The 18320-nt window shown below is 44.6% G+C and overlaps 1 protein-coding gene across 1 annotated transcript in view; it reads left to right on the forward strand.

The window, feature by feature from the left end:
• Nucleotides 1-767: 767 nt before the first annotated feature.
• Nucleotides 768-18320, forward strand: part of LOC148039274 (ER membrane protein complex subunit-like protein (Protein of unknown function DUF106, transmembrane)) — a 57030-nt gene continuing 39477 nt past the window's right edge. Inside the window, exons 1-2 of the mRNA XM_087675161.1 lie at nt 768-985; nt 1072-1165. Of these exons, the coding sequence (XP_087531287.1) occupies nt 834-985; nt 1072-1165 (246 nt within the window). The 5' untranslated portion in view covers nt 768-833. The remainder of the gene's footprint in view (nt 986-1071; nt 1166-18320) is intronic.

Consider the following 18320-nt stretch of genomic DNA (forward strand, 5'->3'; position numbering starts at 1 on the left):
GTGACACTTTGTGGTTTGTTGATACTTTAATTTGTGGTGCAAGGTTATTGGCGCAGTCTCTAAAATAAACTTTGGTTTCAGGCTTTGCTTCACCTATGTGGGCTATTAATACTAAGAGTTTGCATGGGATGCTTGGACAAACTTAAACTTTGTGGTGTGGTTCATACATCTTTCATTTGTGGTTTGTTTCACTGTAGTAATGTTATTTCTCATTGTAACACCCAAGGATCATCTAGAGCTACTTCTAATTGTTATGCAAAGCAAGTATCTATACAAGTTTACAAGTTTGGTGCATGGTCATTGCATGTATATATGAGTTTATGTGCTCCTTGATGCAAATGCATATTTGGCCTTTTATACATGTGAGAGAGAGAGAGAGAGAGAGAGAGAGGGGGAGGGAGAGAGTGATTGAGTGAGTGTGGATACAGAGGGGGGAGGTGTAAAAGAGGTGAGAGATAGAGGGGTTGTGAGTAGAGGAGAGTAAAGCATGTGATGTTTTTGTGATAGCACTTCCCTTGCACCTCGCTTTGCGACAGTCGCGAAGTAGGATAGCATTCCTTTGCATGCAAGGAATGCTAGTAGATACAAAGAAGCTTTAACTCAATTTGGATTTTCCAATAAAACTACATGAAATTTTGCATTTTAAAGTTAAAAATTTTGTGAAGTTCACTTTTCTTTAACATTTATTCCTTATCGGAAATTTTGTAAATAATTTAACGTCCAGAATATTTTCCTCTCTCTCCTTTTTCTTCTTCCTCTCTCTCTCTCTCTCTCTCTCTCTCTCATAGCCGGCTCAAGCGTCTGCTCGCAGAACGAAGTGGGAGGAAGAAGCCATGGCGAACGATTTGGTGTTGGATACAGCCATTAGAGACTGGGTGCTGGTACCTTTATCCCTCGTGATGGTGCTGATCGGGGTCCTCCGCCATTTTGTGTCCAAGCTTATGCGCTCCTCCTCTACCCCCGACCTCAAGGCTGTCAAAGAAGGGTAAGGCAAAGGCAACACCTCTTGCCTCGTCTTGATCTCGGATCGATGCGCTTACTTCTCATGTCCCTTGATTTGTTTCACCGCAGGCAGGTTGTTTTACGGGCCCGATTCATTCGAGCAGCCGGCAACTTCATTCCAGCCAAGGCTTTCCGAGCTCGGCGCATCTACTACAACAACGAGGTAACACTGGACACAGACATTCACAAGAAGTTTTAGATAAGTTCTCACTATAACTCCCAAATGTGAATTACGACAACATCACCTGCTTTTGCGAGGGGAGGGATTGCGTGCCGGCCTCCAGTCCCCCTGTCCCCAACTGCACATTGAGGTGAGGAAGTGGTGTATTAAACCCAGTCGTACCATCTAATGCATCTGCAGCTCGTTAATAGCCTCATAACATGTGAAACACCTAATACATATTGAGCTATCCTTCATCATCATAATCGTGTTGGGTGTGGCTTCCCATCGAGCAAACAAACGATACTTAGTGGAAAGAATACTTGCCCCAATTAAAAGAGTAAGTGCATTCATGAGGATATGGATTCCAGCTTTGAGCCCTCATGACTCTTGGGCTCAAGAAGGAAAAGATTCAAAGTGATAAGGGTACAATGTTATGTTAGAGGATTTCAGTTCTTGTGAGTGAGTTTGTGCACGTCCATGTGGGCTGGGCAGTGTACTTTTCTAGACTTCCGAGGGTGGTCGTGTGTTGTTTGTTTTGTATGTTGATGATTTGATTGTTATAGGTGATCATGTCTAGAAGGTCGAAGAGACGAAGGCAGCCCTCCATTAGAAGTTCGAGATGATGGATTTAGGACTTCTTCATTTCTTTTTGGGCCACGAGCTTTATTAGACTCAGAGGGGGATTTTCATCTCTCAACAGAGATATGTATAGGAGCTCTTGGTGACTTTTGAGATGGAGGATTGTCGGTCCATTTCTACTTCTATGGATCCGATTCGGAAGGCCACTCACAGGCAGATTCTCCTTTGGTGGATGCTACCCGCTACTGTCAGTTGATTGGATCATTGATTTGGCTCCTCAACACATGGGTTGATCTATGTTTTGTTGTAGGTCTTTTGACTGGGTTCATGAGTGCACCTCAACAGGTGCATTGGTAGGTTGCTTAGAGGATACTTCGGTTTTTGAGGGAGACCTCCGACCTTGGGATTTTCTATCTAGCAGGTACAGGTGCTTCTGATCTTATTCTTGCATGTTGGAATGATTCGGATTGGCCTTGTGATGTGGACCAAAGGCGGTCTACTACAGGTTATTGTTTTACCTTGGATGCTGGTGCTATCTCTTGGAGTAGCAAGAAGTAGCCCATGGTAGCCCTATCTTCGACTAGGGCAGAGTATCGGGCTGCGTCTTTTACCACATGTGAGACTCTGTGGGTTCGGCGTTTGTTGGAGGAGCTTGGCTGCTCCCAGACTCGTCCTACTATTTTACGGTGCGACAATGAGAGTTGATTGCCTTGGTACGGAATCTCGACTTCCATGCTCGGACGAAGCACATCGAGATTGAGTACCACTTCATTAGGGAGAAGCTTCTGGATGAGACCATCGATGTGGAATACTGTAAGATCGAAGACAATCTTGCAGATTTGTTTATGAAGGCCCTTTCCCAGGTTTTACTTCACCGACATTCCAGATTCCTTCATATGCTGTCTTGTCCAAGATTTGAGAGGGGGTGTTAGAGTCATTCCTTGGACTGGTAGGGAGTGCCACGTAAGCAGGCTGCCATGTGGCAGCAACCGGACTGCAGCAACAGTCAGACTGCATTAGTCGGCTGCATTAAATGCAACTGACTTGATCATTTATGGGCATTATTTTCAGTCTATAAATAGGTTGTGTTTCCAACAGTCTTGGTAATTGTGTCTCACAGATTTCAACTTGCAGACTGCGGAGATTGCTCTTGGGGGCTGATAGAGATCAAGATCCTTGAGGTGGAGATATACGCATATATTCTCTTTGCACCCGTGTATAATTCTGCATCCTTATACAACGTTCTTCACTGCAGATTTTCTGCGTTTCACTCACTCTCTCTCTTTCTTCTCTCTTTGTTAACTCTTTGTCACGGTCATTTGCTTCCGCATTGCTTCACTTTGACAATAATGTCTTGGTGTAGAAGAAACAGGTGAAGCCTATAAAGACAAAAGGGGTAAAACTAGCAACCATGGATCCAGACGAGTGGAATGCATTAGATGAGCTTGCACGCTTTATCATAGAGCTTTCATTAGACACTTTGCTCTTCAACATAGAGAAACTGAAATCTACTTATGATATGTGGCAACGACTTGAGGAGTTATGTGCTTTGAAAAGTGCAGCCAACAAGGTTTATTGGTTAAAAAAATTGATAGACCTTCGTATAAAGGAATGTATAGCTATGTCTGTACATTTGAATGAGTTTAACTCTATTTTCAGCCAATTGATTACTTTGGAATTTCACATTGATGAGGAGTTCAAGGCAACCTTTTTGCAATGCACTTTTTCTAAAAGTTGGGATACTTTTAGGACAACAATGAGTAATTCTAATGCTATGCTACTATATTTAGATGTGGAGAACTCTTTACTCATGGAGGATCTTAATAGGCAAAATATTTCAGTAAACAAGTTTTCCAATGCACTCATATTAGATGTAGATCCCAGCAAAAGGATAACTTTGACAACAAAGCAGATAGTAAGTCTCGTGGTAAAAATGTGTAGTGCCATCATTGTGGCAAGAAAGAACACTTCAAGCAGGATTGCTTTAACTGGAAGAAAGAAAAGGGCAAAGGCAAAAATCTTGATGGTAACAAAGATGAGGAAAAGGACAATCAACATGCAAAGAAGAGCAATGTGAAGATAGAGGAAGTTAATGTAGTCAGTCACGAGAGTGACAATGGTAGTGATGTACTCTTTGCTTCATCTTTTAGTGCACAGTTATTGGTTGCAGCTTCCGATGATGACATGCACACCTTGATTCTTGATTTAGGCGCCTCATTCCATGTAACACCACATCGTGAGTGGCTCTTTGACTACAGTGGTGGTAGACATGGTGTTGTCCACTCGGGGGACAATTATGCATGTGAAACTGTAGGGATTGGTAGTATGTAGTTGGCATTTTAGCATGGTTCAGTGTTCACTTTGTATAATGTAAGGCACATGTCCCAGCTCAATAAGAGCTTGATAAGCACAGGGCAACTAGGTGATGTAGGCTATCATACCACTTTTGGGGATAGCAAATGGAAGATATGTAAGGACTCTAGAATTGTTGCTAAAGGCTTTGAAAGTGATACTCTGTATTCATTACATGTATCTAGTGTGCGTGATCATGTTGTTACCATAACTAAGTGGCCAAGTATGTCTTTGTGGCATGGCTAGTACAAAGTCTTGCCTTGTACTTGGGTTTTCCATCAACTGTCTTTACTTTGTAAACCCATTTGTTTGGAAGAGGCTTCCTTCCTTTGGGCAACGACACAAGATCCCAAGTATGATTGGTATACAGAGATTTAATCTCTTCCTGAATAGGTAGCTTCTACTTACGGCTGAATTTGCATGACTTGGCCTCTTTATAGGTAAGAGGCTCACCCTTATCTATAAGCATCACATAGTGCAAAGAGGGGTCATACCTATGTGGCTGCCTTCTTAAATTTGTAGACCTGTGTACCCAATGATCTACATTTTCAGGAATTGGGTCTACATCTGGAGGTATGTTATTTTCAGCATTTATTGGCTGCTGTATGTTGGGAATAAAGGCCCTCCTGCCTTTTAATGTGCTCGGGTGTGAATACACCCTTAGTACTTGTACTTACACATATATATCTATCTAAAAACCTAAAGGTATACACTGGTCATTATACCTAAAAACGTGCTCACTCTCTACTTTGCTCTATCTCACTCTCTGTCTCTCACTGCATGTAACGATTGACTGTCTCGATCTCTGTGCCTAACCCGTCACTACAAACTGGTATCAGAGTTGCGGTTGAGGCGTTCATACCTCTCGGAGTTCGAGTAAGATAGGCGAGCAAGTCGTGAGCTGCAGAAGGCTCCAACGTGGACCATAGCAGGTCCAAGTGGACTTGATGAGCAGCAATCAGTAGTTGATTGGTGCAGAAGTGACTGCAGCTGAAGAACAGCCAGAGTGACTAGCAGGGAGCAGGTGAAGTGACTGCAGTTGATGAATGATCTGTGGGTGACTAGCAGGAAGCAAGCGTTGTAGTCTGGCATCAGTGGATGAGACGGCAACTAGGGCGTGATGAGCGACAGACGATTGCAGCGCTGATGACAGAAGTGGGCAGCGGGCAACAATCGGCACGTGACGGTCCGGACCAAGAGGGCGAGGACAGGCTTGACGGGTCAACGGACCTGTCATCCAAATTTTTTTTTTCTTCAAAAAAAAATCTTTTTACAAACTCCTTCCTCTAACCAGGGTTTGCGCGCGCAAGCACAAAATGTCAGATTTGTGCAATTTTGGCCCAGAAATTTGGGGCTTCTCTAGATTGAGTATTGTTCATGCAAAATTGAGGCATTTGCATTAGAAATTGCAGACATTGTGCACATTTGAATGGGAATTTCGCCACAATTATTGAAATTTTACTCATCTAAGTGAAATTTCTCAACATTGGACCCATAAAATTTGGGGCTTTTCCCAGATTTGGGGAATTTGATGCAGGACAAGCAAATCTATCTTAGAAATTGCAGGAATTTGTGACATTTTGTCCCTGACATTTGGGGCTTTTCATGTACATGCACAAACTCGGCTGAAATTTACCCAATTTCTCGACATTCATGCACATTGGACCCGGTGCAATTTGGGGCTTTTGCAGTTTGGGCAAAATTTGTGCAGCAATTGGTCAGTTTATGTACATGCAAGTTGAATTCCATGCAATTTGGACATCAACACTTGGTAAAATTTGGGGATTTTGCTGAAATTGCTCTATTTTGGCAAAATTGGCTTGTTCTTTGCATGACAGAGAAAATGCAGATGTGTGGTTGATGCTTCGAGCACAAAAATTTTGGGGGTTTTGACCGTTCGCGAGTCAAATTTTATGCCCGTGGGTACATACACAACAGAAATTGCAGCTAAAATTTGGAATTTCTCATGTAATGTGATGCATATGCCCTTGGAACAGTTGTAATTAGTTGGATAATGCTGTAGCACATGGTTTGATGCTTCTGAAAATTTATTTACAGATCTGAAATCTGTGCTTCTACGTGGTCATTTATTGTTGGTTGGTACTTGTTTGTACTTTGGTCACTTGGATGACAATTTGGGCTTGCATTTGTTGGTTTTTTTGGTCACATTTGGCTGAAAATCATGGCTGGCAGCAATGACAGCAGTAATGTGATGCACATAAAGAAGCTTGAAGGCGCACATAACTTTGTAGTTTGGCAAAAACAGTGCTACAATATCTTGTTGCAAAAGAAGCAGGCAAAGCCTATCAAAACCAAAGGAGCAAAGCTTGCGGATATGGAACAGGACGATTGGGATGAGTTAAATGAGCTTGCACACTCAACCATAGAGCTATCGATTTCTGATACCTTGCTGTTCAACATTGAAGATTTGGATTCTGCATATGCTATATTAACTAGACTGGAAGAACTGTATGCATAGAAGAGTGCTGTAAGCAAAGTGTAATGGCTGAAAAAGCTTATGGATTTGCGTATGAAAGAGGGTACAACAATGTCTACTCACTTGAGTGAATTTAACTCCATTTTCAGCCAGTTGGTTGCCTTGAAGTTCATTATTGATGAGGAATTTAAGGCTACTTTTTTGCTTTGCACTCTACGAGAGAGTTGGGATACATTCAGGACTACTATGGGCAATTCTAATGTAATCGTTTTGTATGTTGATGTAGAGAGTGCCCGTGCCCTACTTATGGAAGAGATGAATCGGCAGAACAATGCATCTAGTCAATCTTCCAGTGCTTTGCATACTAGGGACAGATCACAGCAAAAGGGCAAATATGATAGCAAGAGGCGCAGTAAATCACGTGGCAAAGATGTTGAATGTCATCATTGTGGCAAGAAGGGTCACTTTAAACATGATTGCTATAAATGGAGGAAAGAAAAAGGAAAAGGCAAGAAGACAGATGATAGTAAGGAAAAGAAGGACAGTCAGTCTAAGAAGAGCAGTGTAAAAATTGAAGAGGTGAATATAGTCACTCATGACAGTGACAGTGGGAGTGACGTACTCTCTTTCTCTTCACACTTTGGTGGACATGCTTTACTTGCAGATACAGATGATGACATGCATACTTGGATTCTCGATTCAGGTGCTTCCTTTCATGTCACCCCTTATCTTGAGTGGTTCTCCGTCTCTATAGGGGGTCGACATGGTGTTGTCCATCTTGGGAACAACTATGCATGTGAGATTGCAGGTATTGACAGTGTGCATTTATAGTTTCAGCATGGCTTTGTCTTTACACTTCAGCATGTACGGCATGTACCTCAGCTCAAAAAGAGCTTGATTAGCACATGGCAACTAGATGATGATGGTTTTCATACCACCTTTGGTGATGGAAAATGGAAGATCTGTAAGGGATCTAGGGTTATTGCTAGAGGTTGCAAGAGTGATACTTTGTATCCACTTCATGTACCTAGTGTGCGTGACCATGTTGTTGCCGTGAATGAGTAGCCAAGAGTTTCTTTGTGGCATGGGCGTTTGGGACACATGAGTCAAACAAGAATGAAAGGGCTTTCTCGTTTGGGTTACTTGCCTTGTCTTTGTTATGCTGATTTTGAGCATTGTGATCATTGTATTTATGGCAAACATGCACAAACGTCTCATAAAAAGTTTCTTTCTTTGAAATCTTCTCCTCTAGAGTTAGTACATTCGGATGTATGTCAAATGCCAGGATTATCTTTAGGGGAAAAGAAATATTTTGTCACCTTTTTCGATAATGCTACATGAAAGGTTTGGGTTTACCCTATTCGTAGCAAGGATGAAGTGCTTGACAAATTTTAAAAATTCTTAGCATTGGCTAAAAATCAGTCTTCGCTCTGATAATGGTGGGGAATATGTGTCCAAGGCCTTTGAGGCATTTTGTGACAACAGAGGGATAAAGAGGGAGCTCAGAGCCCCTCATAATCCACTCCAAAATGGAGTTGCAGAGTGTATGAATCGGACCATACAGGATAAGGTCCGTACGATGTTGTCTCATGTTGCATTACCCTATGGTTTTTGGGCAAAGGCTGTTATGACAGTCGTTCACTTAATTAATCGGTCACCAAACAGGTCTTTGGAGGGGGGGGGGACCCCAAGAAGTGTGGTTGGGCAAGCCACCTTCATATGCTCATCTGAAAGTGTTTGGCTGCGAGGCTTTTGTGCACATTCGTAAAGAAAAACACAGCAAACTTGAGCCAAGGTTCTGTAAGTTCATTTTCCTAGGATATGGTGATGAGGGTGAAATGGGGTATAAATTGTGGGATCTCGAGAAAAGGAAAGTAGTACCGGAAGATCGCATGCATAAACAGCCTGAAAAAATTGAGGAGGTCAGTATTGTTGTATTTCGAGAAGAAATACATTTTGGATAGTAAAATATGCTTGCTATACAGTAGCAAATACCTGCTATAAATGAACCTGTAAATGCAGGAAATGATCAGCCAGCTATTGCCCATGATAGTGAGCCACTACATGTGTAGGAACAGCTAGGACAACAAGCTATTAATGCTGATTTGCAGACTGAAATGCCAGGACAGTATGTTGAAAATGGAAATTTGTAAGAATAGCCAGCAAACAATGACCATTGGGTTAGGAGATCGTTTAGGGCTACTAGACAACTTGACAGATTTGTTCCTGGTGCAAACAATGTGGTTGATTATGTCATGTTCACAGATTGTGGTGAACCGTCTTGCTTTAAGGAAGCAATGGACATACATGACAACAAGAAATGGTATAAAGCCATGTTTTCAGAAATGGAATCTCTTGAGAAAAATGACACTTGGGACTTGGTGCAATTGCTTGAAGGGTAGAAAACACTTCCATGCAAATGGGTTTACAAGATGGTCACTTCTGGTTCCTCACCAAAGTACAAAGCAAGATTGGTTGCAAAGGGGTACAAGCAAGAGCATGGAATTGACTTTGATGAGATTCTCTCTTGTAGTCAAGATGACTATATTGAGAACCATTTTGTGCTTGGTTGCAGTTAAAGATATGGAACTCATTCAGATGGACGTAAAGAATGCATTTTAACATGGTGATCTGAATGAGAACATACATATACAACAGCCTAAAGGGTTTGTTGAACAAGGGAAAGAAAAGATGGAATGTAAACTCGAAAGGAGTTTGTATGGGCTGAAACAAACACCAAGAGAATGGTATCATAAGTTTGATACATTCATGTAGTCCCAAGGCTTTTATAGAAGTCAAGTGGATCATTGCTTGTATACCAAGAAGGTAGCAGATGGCAGCCTGATTATCTTAGTTGTGTATGTTGATGACATGCTGATTACTGGCAGGGATACTCATACCTTGGACTCGCTGAAGCAAAGTCTTCATGGCAGCTTTGACAAAAGGATCTTGGTGATGCAAATCACATTCTGAGCATGCGAATACTTAGAGATAGATCGAAAGGCTTACTCTATCTATCTCAACATGAGTATATCTCCAAGGTTTTGCAGCGTTTCAATATGGAGGGGGGGAAAACAATTGGGATTCCACTGTCTTCATATGTGAAACTCAGTGCAGAGGACAGCCCTACATCTGATGATGAGAAGACTGAAATGACCAAGATACCATATGCTTCAGTTGTTGGCAGTTTGATGTATGCTATGGTTGCTACATGTCCTGACATTGCCTTTGCAGTGGTAGTGGTTAGCAGATACATGGCAATCCCTGGCAAGAAGCATTGGGATGCAGTGAAATGTATTATGAGATACGTCAAAGGCACAAAGGACTTGGGCATGTGCTTTGGAAAGCAGAAGGCATCTATTGTTGGCTTTACGGATGTAGACTAGGCTGGTCATGCGGATTGCAATAAGTCCACTTTTGGGTATGTGTTTATTTTCATAGGAGGAGCAGTCTCTTGGATCTCCAGGCTACAAAAGTGTGTTGCATTGTCTACTATAGAGGCAGAGTATGTGGCTGCCACTGAGGCATGCAAGGAGGCTTTATTACTTTCACATCTTGTGGGAGAGCTTGGCATCAGAGAGTTACTTGTTCTCCATTGTGATAGTCAGAGTGCTATCATGCTAGCACGGAATCCTGTCTTTTATGCAAAGGCAAAGCACATACAGGTGAAGTATCACTTTATTAGAGATGTACTTGACAGCAAGAGCATTGAGCTTGTCAGAGTGCATACAGATGATAACCTTGCAGACCTTCTCACGAAGGGTCTTCCAGTAGAGGGGTTTACTCATTGCCGACACATGATGGGAGTTGGATAGATATATGTATTTTAGCTTTGTATATACTTAGACTTAGCTAATTCTTTTCTCCTCTTCGGGCACATTGCCTTTAGGTGGGAGGTTGCTCCTTGTGCTTCTATTTGCTCCTTGTGCTTCTATTTGCTGTTCATCATCATGTGGCTCAAAAATAACTGGCTGATCATCAATTTCAGCCTGTGGTACAACATCATGAGGCTCATCATTTGAAGTAATAGGTGGCTGCAAATTCTGAAAATTGACCTTTTTCATATCTTCATTAGAGGGCTAAAGTACCTTTCAACAATTTTGCCTCATTAAACATAACATTACGGCTGCGAATAATTTTCTTGGACCGAGGTAACCATACTTTGTAGCCAAATTTACCCCCATCACCATAGCCCATGAAAATGCCTTTGGTGGATTTTGGGTCAAGTTGGTTCCTCAGCTCATCTCTAACATGCACAAAAGTATCACAACCAAATATGCGTAAATGGTCATATGAGGCCGATTTGCCAGACCAAACCTCCTCAGGGATGCCATTATTTAAGGCCCTGTTTGGAGAGCAGGTGCAAATGTGAACCGCGGTTTTTGTTAGCAGTCATGTTTGTCATGCCTTGTCATCTCCTGCCTGTGAGCCTCAGTCTGAGTCAGACAAGGACATTAGGAGCTCTGACATGTTTGTCATGTGTTATGATGGAGGAGGCTAGTCACAGTCTCGACTGGCTGTCAGTTAGCATTTCTATGCATTCCCTTTATTTGTCGGGGTCCAGTGTGCATTTTTAGGGCAGTTTCTGCATTTCCCAGGCTGCCCACACCTACCAGGCATTGTCCCCCTGTTTCGGGATTTTTTGGCCCCAGATGTGCCACGTCAGCATTTTGCGACTGCATTTAATGCATTCGGACTGCATTAAACGCAGTCGGACTGCATTAAATGCAGTCGGCCCATTTTTAGGGCCCCTGGGGCAGGTCGGCCAGTTTTGGGCTCTTTTGGCTATATATAGCCAGCCCCCCACACTTGGCTGATCATCTCTTTTCAGCAGGTGCACACTCCGATGTCCTTCTCCTCCGTCTTTGGTACTGCCATCGTCATCAGCCTGATCTGATTCCCTTACTGACGCTTCGGGCTGCGTGCAGGGACTGATCAGTCCATTTCAGTGTATTCAGTATTCATTTCAGTCAGTGCAAATTTTCTTCCTTCATTCTCTGCTTTCTCTCCTCTCCTCCGTGTTCGTATTTCCTCTTCTGCAGCGCACTCTCACATGGTATCATCGCCAAATTGAGAGCATGGAGGTCTTCATCGACTGGAGAGAGACCACACCTATCATCTGTTGCTGCCCCCCTTCTCTCCAACAGCCAGGCAGCCCCTCCAGGTGGTCTGAATATTTGCGTTTGCTGCATAGGTGGTCTGAATATTTGCGTTTGCTGCATCAGCCCCTTCCAGAGGCTGCCACGTCATCAACCAGCCCCTGTTTCCTTGCGTTTTCAGCTGAGCGGCCTTCTCTTCAGCTGGGCGACTCCCTACAGGCTGCGTTTTGCATCCAAGGTGGTCGTATTCCCTCCTGGCAGCTCATCTCCAGCTGGCGCTTCTTTTCTGGGCTGCGTTTTGGTGCCTGGCAACTTTCCCTCCGGATTTTGTGCCCTACACAGCTGCGTTTTCACCTCCTGGTGATAGGCGACCTGATTTCCTGGAGTTTGGTGGTTCTTTTGGTGGTTGGTGACCCATCTGGTGGTCATTCTTCGGCATCGGCACAATTTTCTTTGGTGTTTGGTATTTTGCAGATTGGAAGATGTCTTATCATCAGTCTACAGGTTTTGATGATTTAGATGACGAGCTTTTGTCTCAACACTCATCTGAACGGAGGCGTGATTTCTATCGCGAGGATCGTCCTACGGAGTCTATTCCTCGTTCCCGTCCCCCTTCTATTCATGTATCTCGGCGATCCCCTTCCAGTGGGCCGAAGATGCAGCCTTTGGTACCCCCTGTACGGGTACTCGTACTTCCTCAGTTGCCCAAAGAGGACCGGTTGGATGGCTCCAACTTTTCTTTATGGTCCTGCAAGGTGGAGTGTATCTTGGACTCCTTCGATCTTTGGGAGCTTGTTTCTGTTCCTATTCCCCGGCCTCAGGTGGATCCCGCAGATGGGACATCCCTGGATCGTGCAGCCTTATGGGATCGGCTTAATTCTAGAGCCAGATCTTTCCTCTTTCTGAGTTTGCAGGATTCTGTCCTTGTTCATGTTCACAGGTTGAAGACTGCAGCGGACGTGTGGCAGAAGCTAGTGTCTCTCTATCAGCAGAAGACGTTTGCCCACCGGATATCTCTTGAAAAGAAGTTGCGGATGCTCGCTATTGATGATAGTCCTTCCATGAAGGACCACATCAACAGATTACAGGATATGAGGGATGAGCTTGCATCCCTCGGTCGGACGATCTCTTCTGACGACATGGCTATGATTCTTTTGACTCAGTTGCCATCGCCTCGGTTTGATGTCTTCTACACCAGCCTTCTTACATCGAGGACCCGTGAGAAGCTTCTATGGGAGGAGCTATCCCCGCTTGTCTTGGAGCATGACGAGCGACTCAAAGAGGTTAGTGCTAGTGGATCCGACTCCATTAGAGCCTTTGTTGCAGGTTCGGGAGGACAGAAGAAGAAGAAGTCAAAGGCTAAGTAGAAGGACAGTTCTTCAGGCTCTGACTCAGATTCAGAGAGACCGAAGTGCCCACACTGTGGGAAAGGGACACATCCCGAGGAGAAATGCTGGAAGAAGTACCCTCACCTTCGTCCGGGAGCGAAGGGTGGATCTACATCGGAGCCTTCTTCTACCTCTACACCTGCTGTTACCCATGAGTCAGTGTTCCTTCATACCCATGCTTTGGAGGAGGATCCTTCTTCCGTGGCTACAGTGTCTTCTGCGCAGCCTTGGTTAGTGGACAGTGGTGCTTGGAGTCATATGACTCCCCGAGGTGATTTGTTACAGGATCTCCGTCCATCAGAGGGTTCAGTCACTGTTGGTGACCTTTTATCGGTGCCTATTAGTGGTGTTGGCACATTGCCTTTGTTTACTGACCGACCTTCGAGCTCCTTTTCACAGGCCCTACATGTTCCGGATTTGGGCCTTCCCCTCCTCTCAGTTTATGGCCTTACGAGGCTTGGCACACGAGTGATCTTCACCGAGCATGCCGTTGTTATTGAGGATTCTTCTACAGGAGCTGTCTTATCTACAGGTTGGCAGGAGAGCGGGCTTTACAGGCTCCATTCCCCTTCTTTGATGCAGGGTCCTCCGCGGCAGTCTATTGCTACACCCGTTCCCGCTTGTGCACCTTCTATTCCACAGGTTCCTTCCCATCCCCCACCTTCTCCTCCGGTGGTTCCCTCGTACTCCCCATCCCTTTCAGAGGGGGACGATCTCGGTGATGCGGCTGTGGATTCCTTGGCCCCTAGTGTTTTAGAGGGGGATTCCCAGGATCGCGAGGAGCTCCTTCAGCGGCAGTCTACATCGACGGACTTCATCGACCTTGGCATTCCTCTTGCCACCCCAGGATCTGTTTCTTCTTCGGCCTTCGGCCACATCCAGGATCTGAGAGGGGGTGTTAGCAGTCATGTTTGTCATGCCTTGTCATCTCCTGCCTGTGAGCCTCAGTCTGAGTCAGACGAGGACATTAGGAGCTCTGACATGTCTGTCATGTGTTATGATGGAGGAGGCTAGTCACAGTCTCGACTGGCTGTCAGTTAGCATTTCTATGCATTCCCTTTATTTGTCGGGGTCCAGTGTGCATTTTTAGGGCAGTTTCTGCATTTCCCAGGCTGCCCACACCTGCCAGGCATTGTCCCCTTGTTTCGGGATTTTTTGGCCCCAGATGTGCCACGTCAGCATTTTGCGACTGCATTAAATGCAGTCGGCCCATTTTTAGGGCCCCTGGGGCAGGTCGGCCAGTTTTGGGCTCTTTTGGCTATATATAGCCAGCCCCCCACACTTGGCTGATCATCTCTTTTCAGCAGGTGCACACTCCGACATCCTTCTCCTCCGTCTTTGGTGCTGCCATCGTCATCAGCCTGATCTGATTCCCTTACTGACGCTTCGGGCTGCGTGCAGGGACTGATCAGTCCATTTCAGTGTATTCAGCATTCATTTCAGTCAGTGCAGATTTTCTTCCTTCATTCTCTGCTTTCTCTTCTCTCCTCCGTGTTCATATTTCCTCTTCCGCAGCGCACTCTCACAGTTTTAAGTGCCTCTCCCCAAAATTCATGAGGGAGATTAGCAGTGTCACATAAAGTCCTGTTATATCTTTCAGCCACCCCATTTGAAGAAGGGCTATAAGGAGCTGTAAGCTCCCTCTTGATTCCATGCAAGTCACAAAATGACTTCAGTAGATGTAAACTCACCCCCATTATAAGTTCTCAAGCATTTCAGCTTTCTACTTGTCTGAGTGGTCACAAATGCATGAAAAGTTTTAAAAACATCAAACACTTCACTTTTGTTTTTCAATAGATAAACTTAAATATTCCTGGAACAATCATCAATAAAAGCGACAAAATATGCAGCACCACCCAACGATTTCAAGGGCATACTACATACATCAGTATGCATTAAGTCCAAGACATTGGACTTACAAGAGACACTAGAGTAAAATGAAATTTTCATTTGCTTTCCAAATTGTGACACTCATTACAAAAGTCAAGTTTAGAGTCTTTTCCATCAACTCTCTTCAAAGAGGTAGGGACATCAAGTACTTTGTGGTGTGAGAGTGCGCAACAAAAGAAGGAACACGAACGCGAAGAGAGGGAGAGAAAGGAAGCAAAAAATGAAGGAAGAAAATCCGCACTGATTGAAATGAATGCTGAATACAAAGCTGTGGACTGATCAGTCCTTGCACGCAGCTCGGAGCGTCAGTGAGGGCGCCAGATCAGGCTGATGATGACGGCAGCACCGAAGATGGAGGAAGATGACGGAGTCGGAGTGTGCACTTGCCAAGGAAGGAGAGAAGATAATAATACAAATGACTGCCAAGTGGAAAATGGCTATAAATAGCCAAAAAACCCAAAAATTGGCCGACCTGAAATTTGAGGCCAAAAATATGTCCGACCAGCATTTAATGCTGGTAAAAATGGTAGAAATGCTCAGGAAAATCCCGAAAAGGGTAGACAATGTCCGACAGGTGAGATAGGTTGAAGAATGCAAAAACTGCCTTGGGAAATGTACATAAAATCCCGATTGGAGGAGAAAATGCACTGAAATGCAATAAACTGAGTGCTCTAGAATGAGCTACCTCCTCCGTCAAAACAAGTGATAGACAAGTCGGAGCTCCTAAAGTCCTTGTCTGATTGAGATTGAGGCTTACAGGCAGGAGATGACACGTCATGACAAACATGACTGCTAACACCCCCTCTCAAATCCAAGATTTGGCGGAAGGCCAAGGGAGAAATGGATCTTGGGGTGGCAAGAGGAACGCCAATGTTGATGAAGTCCGTCGATGAAGATTGCCGATGAAGAAACTCCTCGCGATCTCGGGAAGCCCCTTCTAAAACAGTAGGGGCCAGGAAATCCACAGCCGCATCACCAAGATCGTCTTCCTCTGAAAGGGATGGGGGGTACAAGGGAACCACTAGAGGAGAGAGTGGGGGATGGGAAGGAATCTGTGGAAAAGAGGGTGCACAAGTGGGAGTGGGTGTAGCAATAGAAAACTGTCTCAGAGGACCTTGCATAAGAGAAGGGGAATGGAGCTTATAAAGCCTGCGCTCTTGCCAACCTGTCGTGATAGCAGCCCCTGTAGAAGAATCCTCAATACAAACGGCTTGCTCGATGAAGACAACTTGGGTACCAAGCCTAGTAAGGCCATAGACTGAGAGGAGTGGAAAGCTTAAGTTCGGAACATAAAGAGCTTGGGAAAGGGAGCTCAACTTGTGGTCGGGAAATAAGGGCAAAGTGCCAATACCACAAATAGGCACCGAAATAATGTCACCAATAGTGACTGAACCTCAAAAGGGCATAGATCCTACAACAAATCACCTCGGGGAGTCATATGAGCAGAGCCTCCACTATCAACCAGCCAAGGTCTCTTAGAAGATGAGGCAACCACTGAAGAAGGCTCCTTCTAGTCAACAATATGAAGGAACACAGACTCATGGGTAACCGTTGGAGTAGAGGTAGAAGGCTTGGATGTTTTAGCTCCATCCTTCGCTCTTAGACGAAGGTGAGGGTACTTCTTCCAACATTTTTTCTTTGGATGTGTTTTCTTCCCACAGTATGGGCATTTAGGCTTCTTTGAGTCGGAGTCAGAACCTGAAGAACTCTCTTGTCTTTTAGCATGTGACTTCCTTTTTTTCTGTGTCCCCCCTTCCGAATCTGCAACAAAAGCTTTGATGGAGGTGGATCCATTGGCTACCTCTTTGGCATACTCGTCATGCTCCAAAACAAGTGGGGCAAGCTCCTCCATAGAAGCTTCTCATGGGTCCTCGATGTATGAAGGCTAGTGTAGAAAACATCAAAACGGGGAGATGGCAGCTGAGTCAAAAGAATCATGGCCATATCCTCGAAAGAGATCATCTTGTCAAGGGATGCAAGCTCATCCCTCATGTCCTCCAACCTGTTGATATGATCCTTCATGGAAGAAGAATCATCAACAACAAGTATCCGTAATTTCTTCTCGAGAGTAATCCAATGGGTAAATGTCTTCTGATGGTATAAAGAAGCAAGCTTTGTTTACACTTTCGTTGCTTTCCGCAATTTGCGCACATGCACTAGGACAGAATCTTGTAAGTTCATAAAGAGGAAAGATTGAGCCCTTGAGTTGAGCCGATCCCATAAGGCCGCACGATCCATCGATGATCCAATGGTGGGATCCTCCACTGGACAGGGAATAGGGTGGGTAACAAACTCCCAAAGATCGAAGGTATCAAGGATACACTCCACCTTACACGACCAAAGTGAGTAGTTGGAACCATCAAGCCAGTCTTCTTTGGGCAAAGAAGGGAGTACAGGCACCTGTATAGAGGGTGCCATGGAAGTCATATGAAGGTTAGTAGAACGAGCCTTTTGTGAAACATGGAGAGAATGGGGAATAGAGGGATCTTGGTCAAATGGGCTAGGTGACCTCCGGTCGTCATGTGAACTAGCACGAAAGTCTCTCCGTCTCTCAGAGGAAGGAATAGAGACCTCATCCTCTGGATCAGCAAAGAACTGGTGATAAGACATCTTCGTATATATCTGCAATCACCAAACAATCTGCAACCAACAAACAGTCAAGATGGAGCCACCTATGTCAGAAAAGACCTAGAAGATGTTGTCGCCTACAAGAGGAGAGAGAAAATGCTGCCGCCTGGAGAGAAAAACTGCCGCCTATCCTCCAAATGATGACGCCTCCTCCTCTGCTAATGTGGATGACCTCCTGTTGGCTGCGTTTGATGCAAATGCAGGCTGCAAACACCTAGAAAGCTGTAGCCTACTCCTCCTAATGTTGCAAAACAGCAAAACGCAGGTATGGAAGGCTGTGTTTCACCTTGGACAGCACTGCCAAGGGCTGGAAAGGATGGAAGAAAGGCTGCACTTGATGGCGTCCTCCTCTGCGTGGAAGCTCTCCTCCGTGCTCTCAGTTAGGCTCTGATACCATTTGAGAGTGCGCAATGGAAGAAGGAACACAAACACGAAGAGAGGGAGAGAAAGGAAGCAGAAAATGAAGAAAGAAAATCTGCATTGACTGAAATGAATGCTGAATACAAAGCTGTGGACTAATCAGTCCCTGCACGCAGCTTGGAGCGTCAATGAGGGCACGAGATCAGGCTGATGATGACGGCAGCACCGAAGATAGAGGAAGAAGACGGAGTCGGAGTGTGCACTTGCTAAGGAAGGAGAGAAGATGATAATACAAGTGACTGCCAAGTGGGAAAGGGCTATAAATAGCCAAAAAACCCAAAAACTGGCCAACCTGAAATTTGAGGCCAGAAATATGTTCGACCAGCATTTAATACTGGTAAAAATGGCAGAAATGCTCAGAA

Source organism: Lygodium microphyllum, chromosome 3 (genome assembly GCF_053477565.2).
Source record: "Lygodium microphyllum isolate KBCC chromosome 3, Lygodium_microphyllum_v1.1.10, whole genome shotgun sequence".
NCBI classification, from domain to species: domain Eukaryota; kingdom Viridiplantae; phylum Streptophyta; class Polypodiopsida; order Schizaeales; family Lygodiaceae; genus Lygodium; species Lygodium microphyllum.